We start from the raw sequence: 17004 nt of genomic DNA, 5'->3' as shown, positions 1-17004 counted from the left end.
CTCACAGTTCTGAGGACCCGGGTTCAATCCCCGGCCCCGCCTGTGTGGAGTTTGCATGTTCTCCCCGTGCCTGTGTGGGTTTTCTCCGGGCACTCCGGTTTCCTCCCACATCCCAAAAACATGCATTAATTGGAGACTCTAAATTGCCCGTAGGTGTGACTGTGAGTGCGACTGGTTGTTTGTTTGTATGTGCCCTGCGATTGGCTGGCAACCAGTTCAGGGTGTCCCCCGCCTCCTGCCCGATGACAGCCGGGATAGGCTCCAGCACGCCCGCGACCCTAGTGAGGAGAAGCGGCTCAGAAAATGGATGGATGGATGAATATTACAGTGTTGTCATATGTGGCCGAACTGACCTCAATAAGTGGACCTTTGCCTCATTGAAAATTTTCTGTGTGGCCCTTTAAGATTTATATTTGAGTTTCCCAGTTACAGAATATGTTCCGATATGTTAAGTTTTACTGCATGTCTTTTGGTTTTGTTGAGTGTTTTGAAACAAATATTTATTACAAATCATAGACTTGTCAAATGTATCTTGAATGCAGAATAAAAACAATTTTCCACACATCATTTATTTCTATTTAAAATAATATGGTATGTCAGTTGTTGGGTAACGTGATGAATTGACAGAGATCATAATGCCAGCACTCTACTTTTGGTCTAATAAACAAAAGCATAACTTTCAATATTCCAGTTGAAGTTTACTTTGGAGAACCACCCAGTTTTAATAAAAGCAGCGAAAATGTGTTCAGTCTCATATCTTAAACGCTGCCACATACTGGGGTTTGTTACACCGTGTACATTCTTTCAACAAACACAAAACAAGATGACTTGTTATAGCAACTAACATAAGGATAACATAAGGAAGAGAGGAGGGACTATGACAAATGGAATCTGGAGGTTGAAATGAGTATGTTATACTGAAGGCTGGATCCACAGCAGTTGAGGTTGAGGTCATTTGTGCTATGCTAAATGTACACACCTCAGAATATCTATTGCATCAACCCTGTTATTCTGATAAGGTAAAGTCGACCTACTTGACCAAGAAGCGTTTGCATGTGGGTTGGCCGATGAGGAGACGTGGGCGGCACGAGATTAAGATCCCGTGTAGCTGTGAGACATCTGTCGGCGACTAATCTTCTCATATCCTCGATCCCAGTGTGGCGTGAATTGCCGCTCGATCACAGAAGAATCTGTGAGGATAAACTGCACTTTTCTTTCATCCTCCTGGCACCCAAGAGCTGATCTCCCACTGGTAATGACCTCTGACCCTGGAGAAGTTGGAGACAGGCACTCAACCTGTTCTCCGGTTTCCTCCCACATCCCAAAAACATGCAGGCAGGGTAGGTTAATTGAAGACCCCAAATCGCCCGTAGGTGTGAATGTGAGTGCGAATGGTTGTTTGTTTCTATGTGCCCTGCGATTGGCTGGCAACCAGTTCTGGGTGTACCCCGCCTCTCCCCCGGAGATAGCTGGGATAGGCTCCAGCACGCCCGCGACCCTAGTGAAGATAAATGGAACGGAAGATGAATGCATAATTAACGGTGATACCGGTGACACGTTCCTCCAAAATTACCCCCATTTTGAGTAACAAGCATTATAACACGCTATTGTACCCGGAAAAGTAATTTGATTACATTTATTCCCTCAAACCAATAAGTTATTTATGAGACAACAATATCACTTAACAAGTACTAATTTGTTGCTGGTGATTTGAAGAAACTGCTGCCCATCTGCCCGAAAGCATTTGACCGAATAGCAGAACTCTTATTCTCTAAAGTGTAGTGGAAAATGACTGGGAAGTTATTATCATATAATCCACGGTGAAGGTGCAGGAAATCTATCAAAAGAAAAAATGCAAAGACATTGCACGGCTTCTCTGTCGCCACACTATTTTTGTTATTTTCCGTTGTCAAAAGTGTATTTGAGTATTAAGAATATTGGGAAACAATTATAAAAGTACAGTATGTCGAGGGGGGGGGGGGGTGGGGGTGGGGGTGCTAAGTTTAGCCTGGGTTGTTAGCATAAGTCACAGAGCACCTTCCCCACTTGTGCATTTTTCTAAAAGATTGAGACAAGATGAGTTTGAAGTGATATTTTGTTGTTTTTCAATACTAATGTGTGGTTCATTTACAGGATAACTATTATTAAAGGCCATTTTAAACATTTTGGGAGCATAAAGGATTTGCAACTTTTCAGGAAAAAACTCAATAAAAACAATATGTGCTCTGTTTCAAATGCCGCAGTATTGCAGAGAATACTGTAAAACATTTATTCTCCTTTAGTGTCCACATGTGCAGTGAAACTCTTGTGAGCATAACCTTCGCCAAAAGAGTTAATCACCTGTGCGTGTTCTTATGTTTTACGTGTGGCCTACGACAGAATGTTTTATCACACTATGAGCAATGAAGTTTTTCTTTGTGTATTCTCATGTGTTTTACCATGTTTGGCTTCCTAGAGAATGTTTTACCACAAGATGAGCAACAAAAAGGTTTTTCTCCCGTGTGTAGCCTCATGTGTGCTACCATGTTTGGCTTTCGAGAAAATGTTTTGCCACAAGTTGAGCAACAAAAGGGTTTGTCTCCTGTATGTATTCTCATGTGTGATACCATGTTCGGCTTTAAAGTGAATCCTTTACCACAAATTGAGCAAGAAAATGGTTGTTCTCCTGTATGTGTTCTCATGTGTGATGCCACATGTTCCTTCCGAGAGAATGTTTTACCACAAACTCTGCAACAAAAGGGGTTTTCTCCTGTATGTGTTCTCATGTGTGTGACCATGTTTGGCTTATGAGAGAATGTTTTACCACAAGTTGAGCAACTGAAGGGTTTTTCTCCTGTGTGTTTTCTCATGTGCGATGCCACATGTGCCTTATGAGAGAATGTTTTATCACACATTGAGCAGCGAAAGGGCTTTTCTCCTGTGTGTGTTCTCATATGTGATAACATGTTTGGCTTGACAGAGAATCGTTTACCACACGTTGAGCAACAAAAGGGTTTTTCTCCTGTGTGTGTTCTCATATGCGAGTCCGAATGTTCCTTTCGAGAGAATGTTTTCCCACACAGTGAACAGGGAAAGGATTTTTCTCCTCTGTGTGTTCTAATGTAGCTAATAGTCTGATGTCTTTTAGCAAAATGTTTGACACAAACTGAGTGGGGAAAACATTTTCTACATGTTTGCGAAGTTTCCTTGCTGCCAGGAGTTGTCTCCTTTTCAAAGCATTTCAACTGTTTGTCATCACCTTCACAGTCTACGTCGCTTGACAAAGATTCTTCAATGTCATCACTGTCTGACAGTGGAGCTAAGAAGTTGTCTGGTGGTGGTCTAACACAGGGGTCTCCACTTGGACTATGAAAATGAAGTCGTGACAGCTTGAGTTGTTTGTCTTCAGTCTCCACAGTGACATCAGTCAGTGGCAATTTACTGATGTCAGCGTCCTCCTTTTCGTCTTTAATGTGGAGGTGCCGTGGATGCTCTTGCTGCAAACTGGAGCTCCCCCACTGCGACTGAGGTGGAAGCTCCTCCTGCTGACCATCTACAGGACACAAACAACACGAACACAGTTGCGCTCACGTGAGACAAATATATGAGACGTTATGATGTGTGTTATAAAGTCAGAACGGTCAAAGTAGTGTTAACCAAATGACTCGCGTGGTTTGTCTTTGTCATCTTCACTCTTCACATAGACAGCAGTCAATAGCAACTTGCTGATGTCAGCCTCCTCCTCCTCCTCCTCTTTAACATGTGGGAGCTGTGGATCTTCATCTTCCTTTTCGATGTGGAAGGGCTCTGGAGCCTCTTGCTCCAAACTGCTCTCCTGCGACTTGGGGGAATGCTTTCCCTGAAGAACAATCAGCTTCTGGACATCTGCAGGACACGGGTAATGTGACTATAACTTCTACCACACAGTCGACAAGTTTTCAAGCAAAAACAACATAATAGTCATTGTATGATGGAAAAAATAAAGACCACTAATATATATATATATATTTTTTTTTTTTTTTTCTTTTAATAAATACCAGCCCCTCCTCCTGTATGTTCGGAGCAAACCTGTGGTTGTGGTAAAAAGATTTTTTTTTGAGAGCAAAGTTGTTTTAGCCTGTCTTGGCCAATGCACTTACAGTACATAACGAGTGAGCAAACCCGCTTATCCACATGCATCGTCTTTCTTTCTTATTTATATTACTGTTATTTTACTATGAATATTATTCACTTTAATGAATAAACATTTGACTTTATGCATGAATGAAAACGAGTTAAAAAGTCCACAAACCTAAAGCGATGTGATTCTTTCCAACAGCTTCCAGTTGTTTACGTTGTCGCGCTTTCTGTTCGGAGGACGCCATTGTTCTGTTCAACAGTCGGAATATGTTATTAGTCGCTCCATTACCAACAACTACAACTTTTTAAATGTTTCTTTCGGCTCGATTGAACCTGGTGGTCGTCGCGTCGTTAACCTGGGGTCTCGAAGCCACGCTAACATCCGCCTTTTTCTTCTTCGATGGTGGTTTAAGGTTGGTTTCGTCATTTGACGGAGACGTCGATATAAGATGACGTCACGTCATTGCCCGTCACAACACGTCCACATGATGCTTTTTTTATTCACGTGGAACTCAACTCAAACACGATCAACACGCTTGTTTCCACAAACGTGTGCATGTTGTTACGAGCAGAGCCACTCGTATGTATGCAATGCAAAAACTGTACAATCATCACGTTCTTCAGGGGACTTTGTTCATTATGTTGCTAAATGAATTTGAGATCATTACCTCCTTGGCCAAATGGTTAAGGTTCGCCGCCTGCCATCATTCACGAGATCTCATTTTTATTTTATTCTTTTTTTTTGGTATTTTACATCTCAAATCATCTTTCCCCGCCGAAATGAAAGAAAATGCCAGAAATCAGTTCCAAAAATGTTTGTGATGGTTTTTTTTAAATATGAAAAACAGCATGCTACAGTATTGCACTTTAGAATAACATACATTCATTCATTTTCCGTACCGCTTATCCTCACTGCAGCCTATCCCAGCTATCTTTGGGTGAGAGGCGGGGTACACCCTGAACTGGTCGCCAGCCAATCGCAGGGCACATAGAAACAAACAACCATTCGCACACACATTCAGACCTACGGTCAATTTAGAGTCTTCAATTAACCTCCCATGCATGTTTTTGGGATGTAGGAGGAAACCGAAGTACCCGGAGAAAACCCACACAGGCACGGGGAGAACATGCAAACTTCACACAGGCGAGGGCGGGATTTGAACCCGGGTCCTCAGAACCGTGAGGCAGATGTGCTAACCAGTCGTCCACCGTGCCGCCTAATAACATGCAGTAATAACATAATTAAATAGAATGGAAAGAATTAAATAATTCAGTAGGCATTGTTCTTCTCCTTCCGGTACGCACGCCTTGGTCACCAGGGAGCAGTATAATACATAATGAAACCACGAAGAAGACAGTCTCTTCGAAACTCAGGAAGCTGCAATAATAAGAGTAATTGTTTTTTCCTGAGGACAAAGAATAAATATATGCATGTGAGCAGGCTCCAAAAAAAAAATCTGTTTTTTTTATATATTACTATATTGCTATACAATTTTTTTTAAATTTTTTTTTTAAATCAGGGTGGTATTAGTTTAAGCAGACTGTTGGTTCATTCTTGTGATTTAGATGAAGATCATACCACATTTTATGACCAATTCATGCTGAAATTGAAGAAATTCCTCATTATTCACATACTTTTTCCTCCTACTGTAAATCCATACCTCTTTAGCTGAGGCTCAAGATTTGAATAACCTTTATCAGATTTGATGGTTTACTGGCAGACTTTCTCCTAAAGTGTTGCTTCTCTTTCATAAATGTAGTAATGAAATTACATTAAAATGTACAAAACAGTGAAATTTATCCTGCCTCAGCGGGAGCTCAGCACCACTAAACTGATCCTAAAATGTTGACCCCACAGTCACCCCTGACAGCGTGAATGTTTGATTGACAACTAGTTGAAAAATAACCATTTAATCCCGTTCAGGGGTGGGACCCCTGTGATTTTTAATTGTTCTAGAAGGCTCCTGATTGTTGTGAAGCTCGCTGGCCCTACTTAATACTCGTATACTCATATTTTTGTCCGCAACGCAAGACAACAACAACAACAACGCAAAATAAAACGGCTGAGCGATGGCTCGTATCTCGAACAACTTGAGGTCAGGTCACTTGTAAATCGAGGTGCCACTATAGTTCAAATGACAGACTGTCAACTGGAAATTACGACGCCTCTTCGCCCCTTTCGCTAACTTCCGCCTTTTTCTTTAACTTTGGATGCCGCAGCACTACGGGGGGACGACTGTAAAACACCTGCTTTCCCTTTCTGATGTGTCCACATGTGTTCAGTCAAACTGGACCTATGAGCGTAGGTTCCACCACAAAGTAAGCATCTGAAGGGTTTTTCTCCTGTGTGTGTTCTTGTGTGTGATTCCAAATGTTGCTTTCGAGAGAATGCTTTACCGCATACTGAACAACTAAAGGGTTTTTCTCCTGTGTGTATTTTCACGTGTGATACCAAGTGTGACTTATGAGAGAATGTTTTATCGCACAATGAGCAATGAAAAGGTTTTTCTCCCGTGTGCATTCTCGTGTGTGTTATCATGTTTGACTTTCGCGAAAATGTTTTACCACAAGTTGTGCAACAAAAGAGATTTTCTCCACTGTGTGATTGCATGTGTGTTACCATTGTTTCCTTATGAGAGAATGTTTTACTGCAAGTCGAGCAACAAAAGGGGTTTTCTCTCATGTGCGATCTCATGTGTGCTCCCATAGTTTCCTTATGAGAGAATGTTTTACCACAAATTGTGCAACTAAAGGGTTTTTCTCCTGAGTGTATTCTCATGTGTGGTTCCAAATGTTCCTTACGAGAGAATGTTTTACCACAAGTTGAGCAGCTATAGGGTTTTTCACCTGTGTGTGTTCTCATGTGTCTAAGTATATGTTTTTTAGCAAAACTTGTACCACAAACTGAGCAGGTAACGCGTTTTTTACATTTTTCTGAAGTTTCCTTGCTGCAAAGAGTTGTCTCCTTTCCAGAGCATTTTGTCCATGTGTCATCGCCTTCACAGTCTGTGTCGCTCCTCAAAGGTTCTTCCATGTCGTCACAATCTGACAGTGGAGCTAAGAGGTTGTCTGGTGGTGGTCCTCCACAATGGTCTCTACTTAGACTGTGATGACGACACTGTGACAACTCGGGTGGTTCGTCTCCGTTGTCTTCACTCTTCACAGAAACACCAGTCAGTGGCAAATTGCTGACATCAACCGCCTCCTCTTCCTCTTTAATGTGGAGGTTCTGTGCGTCCTCCTCTTCTTCTTCAACGAGGGGGGTATGTGGAATATCTTCCTCTTTAACGTGGAGCGGATGTTGGTCCTCCTCTTCCACTTTAACCCCGGGGTGCTGTGGATCCTCTTGCTTCAAACTGGAGCTCCAACAGTGTGATTTGGATGGAAGTTCTTCCTGATGACCAATCAGATGCTGGGTGCCTGGAGGACATGAGCAAGTCCATTATGTTACTATAACTACTGCCATACATTTTTTGTTTTTGTTCCGTATGGCTGGGAAATCCCAGATGGCTGCCATACGTTTGTTTTGCTTGCTCTTTGGTCCAACGAGGAACTAAATTCATGCTACACGCTTAAAAAAAAAAAAAGAAGTCGGTAATTAAAAACGCATTTGTTGTGGAAGGTCTTTGTGAGGTTAAAAGTTACAGAATGACTTTCAAAACCACTTATTCACATACATTGTCTTTTATTGTCTATTTGTGCTGCTGTTATTTCACTATGAAAAACAATAATCCCCTTAGTGACAGTCCATGTACTTCATTCATGCGCGAAAATGATCAAAGTATAAGAGACAAGTGGACGGACCTTTAATGTACAACACGATGTGATTCTTGGCATCAGCTTCCAGATTTATTCGTTGTCGCTCGCTCTCCTCGTCCGAAGTCATTGTTTTTGTCCAACAATCAGATTATGTTATTATCCCGTACCAACGTTTTGACCTTTTTTTCGCCTCGCTGTCGCGTCACTTTTGCGTCGCATTGAAGCCCCGCCAATTTCTTCTTCGGCGTTGCTTTTACGGCAGGTGAGCTCGACGACAACGCACGGCTGCCACCTTGCGGCCAAATCCGAGGCGCTTCAACTCGAGAAACAAACCACGAAGGCAATCTTACTTCTTTATGCAGAGGTTTCCTTTCAAATTCTACACATTTATCCTGTAAAGCGTTTCATTAAAAGATTTAGAGCTGATATTGATAAGAAGTGTCCGTTTTGCTCTGTTTGTCCTGAAACTGTCTGTATCACATCTTTTCTGGACTTGGGAGCTCACCTATGAAACTGTGGAAAGATGTGGCAAGATTTATCTGTGATAAACATATATTGTATTGTTTAATGAGCATGTTATTTTTGCAACCAGGTTCAGGCCGTCCTACAGCATCTCCATCGCCTCACAACACTTTTAATGGAAATTAATAATAGTTAAAGCAGAAATGGGAGATTCGAGTCAAATGACTTCCAGTTGAGGGGGGGGGGGGGGGGGGGGGGTCATTCATTTATTAATTGAAAGAACTAATCTAAACAACGTAAGGCATTTCCATTAAATATCACTCAAACTACATCATGAGCCATATGGTGAACTTTACAGTAGATACCAGAAAATACACACAAACACAAGAGGGAAGCATACATTTCAATTAAATCTATCATGAAGACAATGAAGTTTAAGTGCTTTCTTATTCTTTCCCAACTTCAAAGCAAAGCAAACCAAAGAAGAGACTCGTTCAACAAATGACTTAAACAGGGCTGTCTGACTGGAAATGAAAGCTATCTAGTCATTTCAGACACTGAATTCCGTTTTGAAATTCGTACGTGCTTATAAACTTGTTTTTGAGAGTGCAGTATGTTCATAAGTTCAAGAGCATACAACTAAATGCCTGATGCTGTCAAATAACAAAATCGTTTCTCTTATTTTTGTTGGATTTTGCACATTGTTAGCCTATTTTTTAATATTTTATTTTAATATTTTTTAATTTTAATATTTATTTTTTTTAAAATATTTTTTAATGTACTGGTTTAAAAATGATTCATGCAGTTTTACTTATTATCTTAGAGTATTGATTCCGTATAAAGTATTCTCTGGAATTTAAGAGTTTGATCGGGTTCACTTCCAAACGTAGTGCAAAAAAAAAAAAAAAAAAAAAAAGAAAGAAAGAAAGAAAGAAAGAAAATGAAGGATGATCATTCTCCCTACGTACCCTTTGGGATTTTAACTGATTGAGTGTGCAGCTGAATTGTTACTGTTTGAGCGCCCGCCAACGGACAAGGGAGTTTTTGCGTCACTTCCGCCTTCGAGCCTTGTGGCAGCTCCGCTCAGCTCGGGCGTCGTACGTGTTTAGAAACCACTTGTTTTTGAAAGTGCCCATTTCAATGCCTTCAATGTTATTTCATGAAAATGTCACTTGTGACATTGGCGTGTTATTATTTGTTTTGGATTATTTATCTTTATTTATTGATTGATTGATTATAGAAGGGCCACGCCATGTAGTGGAATCTCTACTGCAAACATTGGTAGTAACACGACATCATTCATAAAGAATTACAGAATCATAGTCAGTGCTTCCAAATTAATAAATGCGACTGAGTGATTTAATTAAAGTAGATGACACAGGAGGAATATACAGTTGTTTTTGTTGTTTTTTTCAAACAGAAAGGAGGATATGTATCCTTTTAATGCTGGAACAGTTTTACTGTGCCACCGTGGAGTTTTTAAGCTGATGGATATTTACTGAAAATTTCAGTGGGACAGAAAAAAAGTTTGAAAAGGAAGTGACAGAAAAAAGCAAAAATGGAGAGACAGTGAAAAGCTAACTAAATAATATAGGAAGAGAGGATAACAAAAGACAGGACATTAGCTGTAAGAAAGATAAGTAAATCATTATATGTCGAGTACAATGACATTAGCTTAAAGTGTCGTATGGGGCACTTTTGCCAGAAATGCCGATTTTGTTGGCATTACTTTTTTTGTTTTAAGGATGGCAACATTTTTATGTGATGTATTATTCCCTTAATTATGAATCTCTTTCATTCTCTATTGGCCCATTAGATACACACCTAGTTACATTTGACCAACAGAAAACAGTCTTGGCTTTTGCCCAATTGTGTTGTCTTCGGAGCCGTAGGAGTTACAAGGCTGTCACCGCAAAGTACACAGCAGAGTTTGTTCAGAAACAAAGTTGAATTAAATTGAGTTTGAAATACAACTTTAAAACAATTCAGAGCAACAATTTCAACCAATCCTAATCTCAGTTGTTTATCTAACTTTCATAAAGTGTGAATACTTTTTTTTTTTCGTGTTATGATTTGTGAAAAACACATTTTACTCCCGCTCCAATATATGTTGCGACTAGAGCAAGATTGTATGACTTGACTTGCGACTTGCGTAAGCCAAGTAATGACTTGACTTGCTTGATTTTTTCCAACAGTGACCTGGGACTTGCGTGAGACTTGAAGTTCATGACCTGTGACCTACGTGACTCACGCTTCTGGTTCAAAGGATAGGTACGAAGAAGAACCCCAATCTCCTCTTACGGCTGGTCGGTACCCGAAATCTGTGTGTGTGTGTGGTGGGGCTTTTGAAAGAAGATTTTACCACAAGTTGCACAACTGTAGGGTTATTCGCCTATATGTGTTCTTATGTGTCTTACCATAGCTGCCCTATGAGAAAATGTTCGGCCACAAGTTGTGCAATGAAAAGGTTTTTCTCCTGTGTGTGTTCTAATGTGAATTACCATAGCTGCCCTATGAGAGAATTTTCGGCCACAAGTTGGGCAACTAAAGGGTTTCTCTCCTGTGTGTGTTCTCATGTGTTTTACCATAGTTGACTTTACAGTGAATCTTTTTAAACAAATTGAGCAACTAAAGGGTTTCTCTCCTGTGTGTGTTCTCAGGTGTTTGACCATGTTTGTCTTTTGAGTGAATCTTTGACCACAAAATGAGCAACTAAAAGGTTTCTCTCCTGTATGTGTTCTCATGTGTGAAACTAAATTTGTCCTTTGTCGAAATATCTTGCTACATAATGAGCAACTGAAAATGTTGTCTTGTGTGCCTGTTCTCATTTGTGTTTGAGAAGTTTTCATCTTCCAAGTTGTCTCACTTTCAGAGCATTTTGACCGTTTGTCGTCACCCTCACAGTCTGCGTTGCTCCTCAAAGGTTCTTCAATGTCGTCACTGTCTGACAGTGGAGCTAAGAGGTTGCCTGGTGGTGGTCCTCCACAGTGGTCTCCACTTGGACTATGACGATGAAGCTGCGACGACCGAAGCGTTTTGTCTTCGTCGTCGTCACTCTCAGCAGAGACACCTGTCAGTGGGAACTTGTTGACGTCAGCCTCCTCTTCCTCCTTAACATGGAGGGGCGCTAGGTCCTCCTTTGCCTCTTTAACCTGAGTGGCCTGTGGATGCTCCTCTTCCTCTTTAATGTGGATGGGCTGTGGAGCCTTCTCTTCCACTTTAACATGTGAGGGCTGTGGATGCGGCCGAGCGGGAAGTTCTCCCTGATCACTAAGCACCTGCTGAAGGTCTGCAGGACACAAGCAACGCAAACACAGTTAAGCACACACAAGTGAAATACCTCATATGGTGAAGTCGGACGCGGCAAAGTGTTTTCCAAAGTAAAGTAACTTTCAGACATATTGTTGGTCAGCCTAAGCGCAGACGTGTTTGTTTGTTAGCTGCTCATCGCATTAGCCACAAAGAATGAAAAGTGAACATCAAAAGAGAAAAGCAATGTTTCACCACAGTGGGACTTTAAACTAGGAAAATTGTATATTGTGAACGACGCCATGGATGTTGTAAATACGAACCCCGTCAGATGACGGCAAGGCAAGGTCCTTTATTGGCTGGTTGGAAAAACAAGATGGCTGCCATCTGCTTGTTTTGCTCACTAGTTAAAATGAACCGGTAGCCTAAGTGATCATATTAGATCATATTTACACATACAGGCATTCTCATCATGTCATACTCAGTGCTTGACAATAGATAATCTTTTTGGGAATAAACGAAACATAACTGGCTGGCTAAATCCCAACATTGTCTTACCGGCATAGCCTAGGACATCTGTTTGGTAATATATGACCTCCAACTTTTGTCACCTGCACACCGGTGGCAGGAAGAAGGTCTAAGTAAAAGGTGTGCTGCAATTGCAATGGCGAATGAGGAGCATGTATTCACGTGTGTTTCCACACCTGCGATTTATTGCATGCGCGGTACCTACGTAACATCGTTAAAAGAGTTCACGTAAAATCCAGCTAAAATTGGGGATACTCCGCCACCTGCTGTGATTATGTTTTCGGTAGCATAGGATCATCGGCCTGAATCCCCACAGCAATGGCAGATTCATGAAGAAAGGTAAAAGGTGTCTGGAACGTCCGTGGGCAAGATTATGTTGACTTCATTGATAAGTAACTAACGGTTCAGATGGCTTCACTTGGTTGGATTTGGAGTGTCCAAGAAAAATGTCAAAGATGAAAATGTTCCTCGATTTTGTTGTTGAAAATCACACGTTCAAAGGATTCGTACACGACAGAAAACTTTAAATCCGTGAATTCTTCTTCTTGTTTTCTGTGAAGTTTGAAGTTCTTACTATGCGCTTGCAAAATAACCTGTTTAAACATCTCCTTTTCAACTAATAAGAGTAACTTACGGTCATTTTTCAAGGTTTCGGTCACAAATTTCCAAAAGATTGACATTGCTTTCTCGGCAAGAAACTTTGGGTCCCTTTGCAACATAAAAATTGGCATAAACTCCTTAATCCTTATTCAATTCTTACAAACTGGGCTGATTTTGTTCATACATCACTCCTCTATCCATTGATATCGTCTATTGTGATATCCAGGCACTCTGAAATTTTTAGCCACGTTCCTAACTGAGGTTCGGAGCTGAGGATATCTGACAAAAACGTCAAGTTTAGCCTTACGTTTTTTTTTTCCTCTCACGCTTTTTGGCAATGCAGAGACAATCAACGATTTTCCACGCCATTATTAGATGACTACAATTCTGCATTATATATATACTAATAACATTCAACATAAGTTTCGTGAACAGACCTGCCCCACATATCACAGTGTGAGTCTTGTGAACAGCTTCCAGTTGTCGTCGATGTCGCTCGCTCTCCTCTCTCGCTCGACAAAGTTGCTCCTCGTACGACGTTATCGTTCTTTCGAACAATCCGAAGATTTCGTCGGCGGCCGCAGCGAGTCGCTCCCTTATCAACACCTTCAACATTTTGATGTTGCGCACAGGATCAACGCTTGACCGTCGCACTTTGGCCCTAATGCGAACTGCTATGCTAACGGCTACCCTTTCTTCTTCGTTGGTGTAAAATGGTGGCAAGTCACGTTTAGGTACATAACCGCCAACTACTGGTGTGGCATGGATCATGTTCGCAATAACAATTCATCCATCCATCCATTTCCTGTACCGCGTTATCCTCACTAGGGTCGCGGGCGTGCTGGAGCCTATCCCAGCCATCTTCGGACGGGAGGCGGGGTACACCCTGAACCGGTCGCCAACCAATCGCAGGGCACATCTTGACAAGCAACCATTCGTACTCACATCCACACCTACGGGCAATTTAGAGTATTCAATCAACCTACCATGCATGTTTTTTGGGGGATGCGGGAAGAACATGCAAACTCCACACAGGCGGAGACGGAGATCCTCACAACTGGGGTAACTAGTCGGGCACCGTGCCGCCAAAATTGTGGCTCGTGAAAATGGAAACGGGGAGTGGCTAGGAACTCTGGGAAACCAGGAACTGCAGTGGCTGGTAAGGTAAGAAAGTTAATATCGAGCCGTGGCTGCACTACCATAATGACAATCATTATAATACAGCACTGTAGTAGGCGCGAGAGGTTTTATTCCTAAAAAGTATATTAAATATTATTTTAGGCCACTGTAACATTGTGCAGTTTGAACATCAACACTGCCCTTAAATATAGGAAAATGAAAAAAAAATGTGCAAAATTAAGTATTCCATTAAAATGTGGTCCACATAAAAGTTAAATTGACCTCAATAAAAACAAACATTTTTAAACGATTAAACGCAAATGTGTTGTACTTTAAAGTTCAATACAACTGAGCTGTACTTAACAAATGCAATAGACTGGATTTACAAAAAAAAAAAGTTGAAACCACAGTCGGAATGTTATGCACAATTGCAATTGATGAATCAGCTTTAGATGACAACAATGATTTGTAGTGCACTGTGCAGATAAACAGAACATTTAAAGTTACTCAGTGGAATAAAATTGTATTAAAAATAAAACTTGGTCTGCTTCAGATGCCACTGTATTGCAGGGTACTACTGAAAAACATTTATTTTTCCTTGTTGTGTGTCCTCATGTGTGCAGTCAAACTGGACCTACGAGCATAGCTTCCACCACAAACCGAGCAACTAAAAGGTTTTTCTCCTGTGTGTGTTCTCATGTGTGATACCATATATGGCTTTTGAGAAAATGGTTTACCACAAGCTGAGCAACTAAAGGGTTTTTCTTTGGAGTGTGTTTTCAAGTGTGCGACCATATTTTGCTTGTGATTGAATGTTTTGCTGCAAACTAAGCAACCGAAAGGTTTTTCTCCCGTGTGTGTTCTCATGTGTGCGTCCATGTATGGCTTAACAGAGAATGTTTTACTACACAATGAACAACTGAAAGGTTTTTCTCTGTGTGTTCTCATGTGTGATTCCACATGTTCCTTTCGAGAGAATGTTTTACCACAAAATGTACAACAAAAGGGTTTTTCTCCTGTGTGTGTTCTCATGTGTTTGACCATATGATGCTTATAAGTAAATGTTTTACCGCAAAACGAGCAACCAAAAGGTTTTTCTCCTGTGTGTGTTCTCATGTGTGTTACCATGTTTGGCTTAACAGTGAACCTTTTACCACAAAATGAGCACCTAAAGGGTTTTTCTCCTGTATGCGTTCTCATGTGAATGATCATACTAGCACAAGTTATACCACAAACTGAGCAGATAAAACGTTTTTTCTGCATTTTTGTTGGTTCCTTGTTGCCAGTTGTCTCCTTTTCAGAGCAGTTCAACTGTTTGTCATCACCCTGACAGTCTACGTTGCTTCTCAAACGTTCTTCCATGTCGTCACTGTCCGACAGTGGAGCTAAGAGGTTGTCTAGTCGTGGTCCTCCACATTGATCTCCACTTGGGCCGTGATGATAAAGCTGTGACCACTCGAGTTTTTTACTCTCCACAGAAACCCCAGTCATTGGAAACTTGCTGACGTCAGCCTCCTCCTCTTCCTCTTTAACACGGGGACGCTGTGAATCTCCATCTTCTTTTTTAACGTGGGTGGGCTGCGGACTCCCTTGCTCCAAACTGGAGCTCACTCCCTGCAGCTGAGAGGGAAGTTCTTCCTGACAATCAATCCGCTGCTGGACGCCTGCATGGAAAAAGCAAGTCAGTTGTGTTACAACAACTACTGCCGTGGGGTCAAAAATATTCGTCTAAAAAAAAAAAAAAAAAAAAAAAAAAACTGCCACTGTTTGATGGAGTAGTAAACTTTCAGACATATTGGTGGACAGCCCAAATATAGTCTGACGCAGTTTGTTTGTTTGTTAGCCGCTAGTTCCATTAGCTACAAGAGAAAGGCGAACACAGTTTGACCACGGTGGGGCCTTTTTAACTAGAATAAAAGTATGTTGTAAAAGACGTCAAACCATTCATTCCTTGAATCATTTGCACAATTTCCATTCATATCAGCATCACCACACTAGTGGTACACTCACATTGCTCAATGACACGCCATACTCCATACATATGTTTTTTTAAATGTCCTGAATGTGTATTTTGTCATATTGGCTGTTTGTTGTCATACTAGAGTGGCTCCAACTACTGGAGACAAATTTCTCGTGTGTCCTGTAAAATACTTGGCCAATAAAGCTGATTCTGATTTGTGAAACACAGACTGGAAGAAAGTGAATATAGCGAGACAGGGAAGTTTAACCCTTTAGCTTAGCATCCCCTCAACTTTGCTATATTTGGTAACATTTGTTCACAGTAGATCAAATTTTTCAATAAAAAAAAAAAAGTTAGGCTTCCAGACATTTTTCGACTTTATAGTCTACTTGTCACGTGACACCAGGGGCATAGTTCCGATCGGGTGACTTGTGTTGCTCGCTGTTTGGATCGACCAGGAAATAAAGCTAAAAGAAATCAATATTTTAAAGAATGCGTATGGGAGGAAACTCAGGAAAGCATAGCTGTTTTTTTTTTTTTTTAAGTTGTGGATGGAGACTTTTACACCTTTTACTTACATGACTGAACAAACTTGCAAAGTCTTTTACTCCTAATTGTATTGCTGTTACTGTAGTAAGAATATTACTCCCTTGACTGAGAATCCCCTTCAACTGTTCAAGTCAATTCATCAAAATGTTAAACGTCAATGACGAGTGGGGACAGACCTTGGCTGTACATCACGATGTGATTTTTGCCAACATCTTCCATTTGTTTTTGTTGTCTCTCGTTCTCCTCGTATGACGCCATTGTTGTTTTTAAGAGTCAGAATAGCTCCTGTTCCAACTATTTCAGATAGAGGGATGTGTTTTGTACTCGAGTTCACCTCGTCACCTTCACTTCCTTGTTTGTGTCGCCTGCAAGCCACGCCAAATGTGTCCAACTGTTCCCAACTGTCGCCAACTGTCGCCTTTTTCTTCTTCAATTGCAGTTTTACGGCAGGTGAGCGCCCAAGGTATGACAAGGCTGCCATCTAGCGGGGTTGTTGAAAAACCTCAAGATGGGAGCTGAGAAAAAAATAAGTACGTTGTGTATATATGGAGAATCTGAATGTCTGACTTTCCACATTTATTTTGAAAAAACAACAAAGGTGCTTGTTTGCGATAAAGGCTTTCGTTGTCCAACATGTGGTAAATCATTCTTCCGAAAGCAACATGTGGAGTTGCACAAGA

General features: G+C 41.1%; 3 protein-coding genes across 6 annotated transcripts; all 3 read right to left on the bottom strand.

Annotated features, from left to right (window-relative positions):
* Positions 1 to 598: 598 nt before the first annotated feature.
* On the bottom strand, positions 599 to 7167 carry LOC133400176 (gastrula zinc finger protein XlCGF57.1-like). Of its 4 annotated transcripts, none has more exons than XM_061672557.1 (4): positions 7027 to 7167; positions 4271 to 4347; positions 3649 to 3864; positions 599 to 3532 (listed from the first exon to the last, which is right to left on the bottom strand). In XM_061672557.1, exons 1-4 carry the CDS (start codon positions 7083 to 7085, stop codon positions 2394 to 2396), a joined length of 1491 nt encoding a protein of 496 aa, XP_061528541.1. In that variant the 5' UTR covers positions 7086 to 7167; the 3' UTR covers positions 599 to 2393. The 4 variants fall into 4 exon arrangements, with proteins under 4 accessions (XP_061528541.1, XP_061528539.1, XP_061528542.1 ...); XM_061672555.1 differs by lacking the exon at positions 7027 to 7167 and adding an exon at positions 4455 to 4661; XM_061672558.1 differs by lacking the exon at positions 7027 to 7167 and adding an exon at positions 4432 to 4660.
* Positions 7168 to 9250: 2083 nt separating this feature from the next.
* LOC133400210 (gastrula zinc finger protein XlCGF52.1-like) lies at positions 9251 to 13404 on the bottom strand. Its single transcript, XM_061672637.1, has 2 exons — positions 13134 to 13404; positions 9251 to 11608 (listed from the first exon to the last, which is right to left on the bottom strand). The coding sequence occupies exons 1-2, from the start codon at positions 13309 to 13311 to the stop codon at positions 10704 to 10706; spliced, it is 1083 nt and encodes a 360-aa protein (XP_061528621.1). The 5' UTR covers positions 13312 to 13404; the 3' UTR covers positions 9251 to 10703.
* An 872-nt stretch (positions 13405 to 14276) lies between these two features.
* LOC133400199 (gastrula zinc finger protein XlCGF8.2DB-like) lies at positions 14277 to 16661 on the bottom strand. The gene is made up of 2 exons (XM_061672622.1): positions 16501 to 16661; positions 14277 to 15479 (listed from the first exon to the last, which is right to left on the bottom strand). The coding sequence occupies exons 1-2, from the start codon at positions 16580 to 16582 to the stop codon at positions 14404 to 14406; spliced, it is 1158 nt and encodes a 385-aa protein (XP_061528606.1). The 5' UTR covers positions 16583 to 16661; the 3' UTR covers positions 14277 to 14403.
* Between the last annotated feature and the right edge of the window lie 343 nt (positions 16662 to 17004).

Source organism: Phycodurus eques, chromosome 3, assembly GCF_024500275.1.
Source record: "Phycodurus eques isolate BA_2022a chromosome 3, UOR_Pequ_1.1, whole genome shotgun sequence".
Classification (NCBI taxonomy): Eukaryota; Metazoa; Chordata; class Actinopteri; order Syngnathiformes; family Syngnathidae; genus Phycodurus; species Phycodurus eques.
This window is presented reverse-complemented; position numbering and strand designations above follow the sequence as displayed.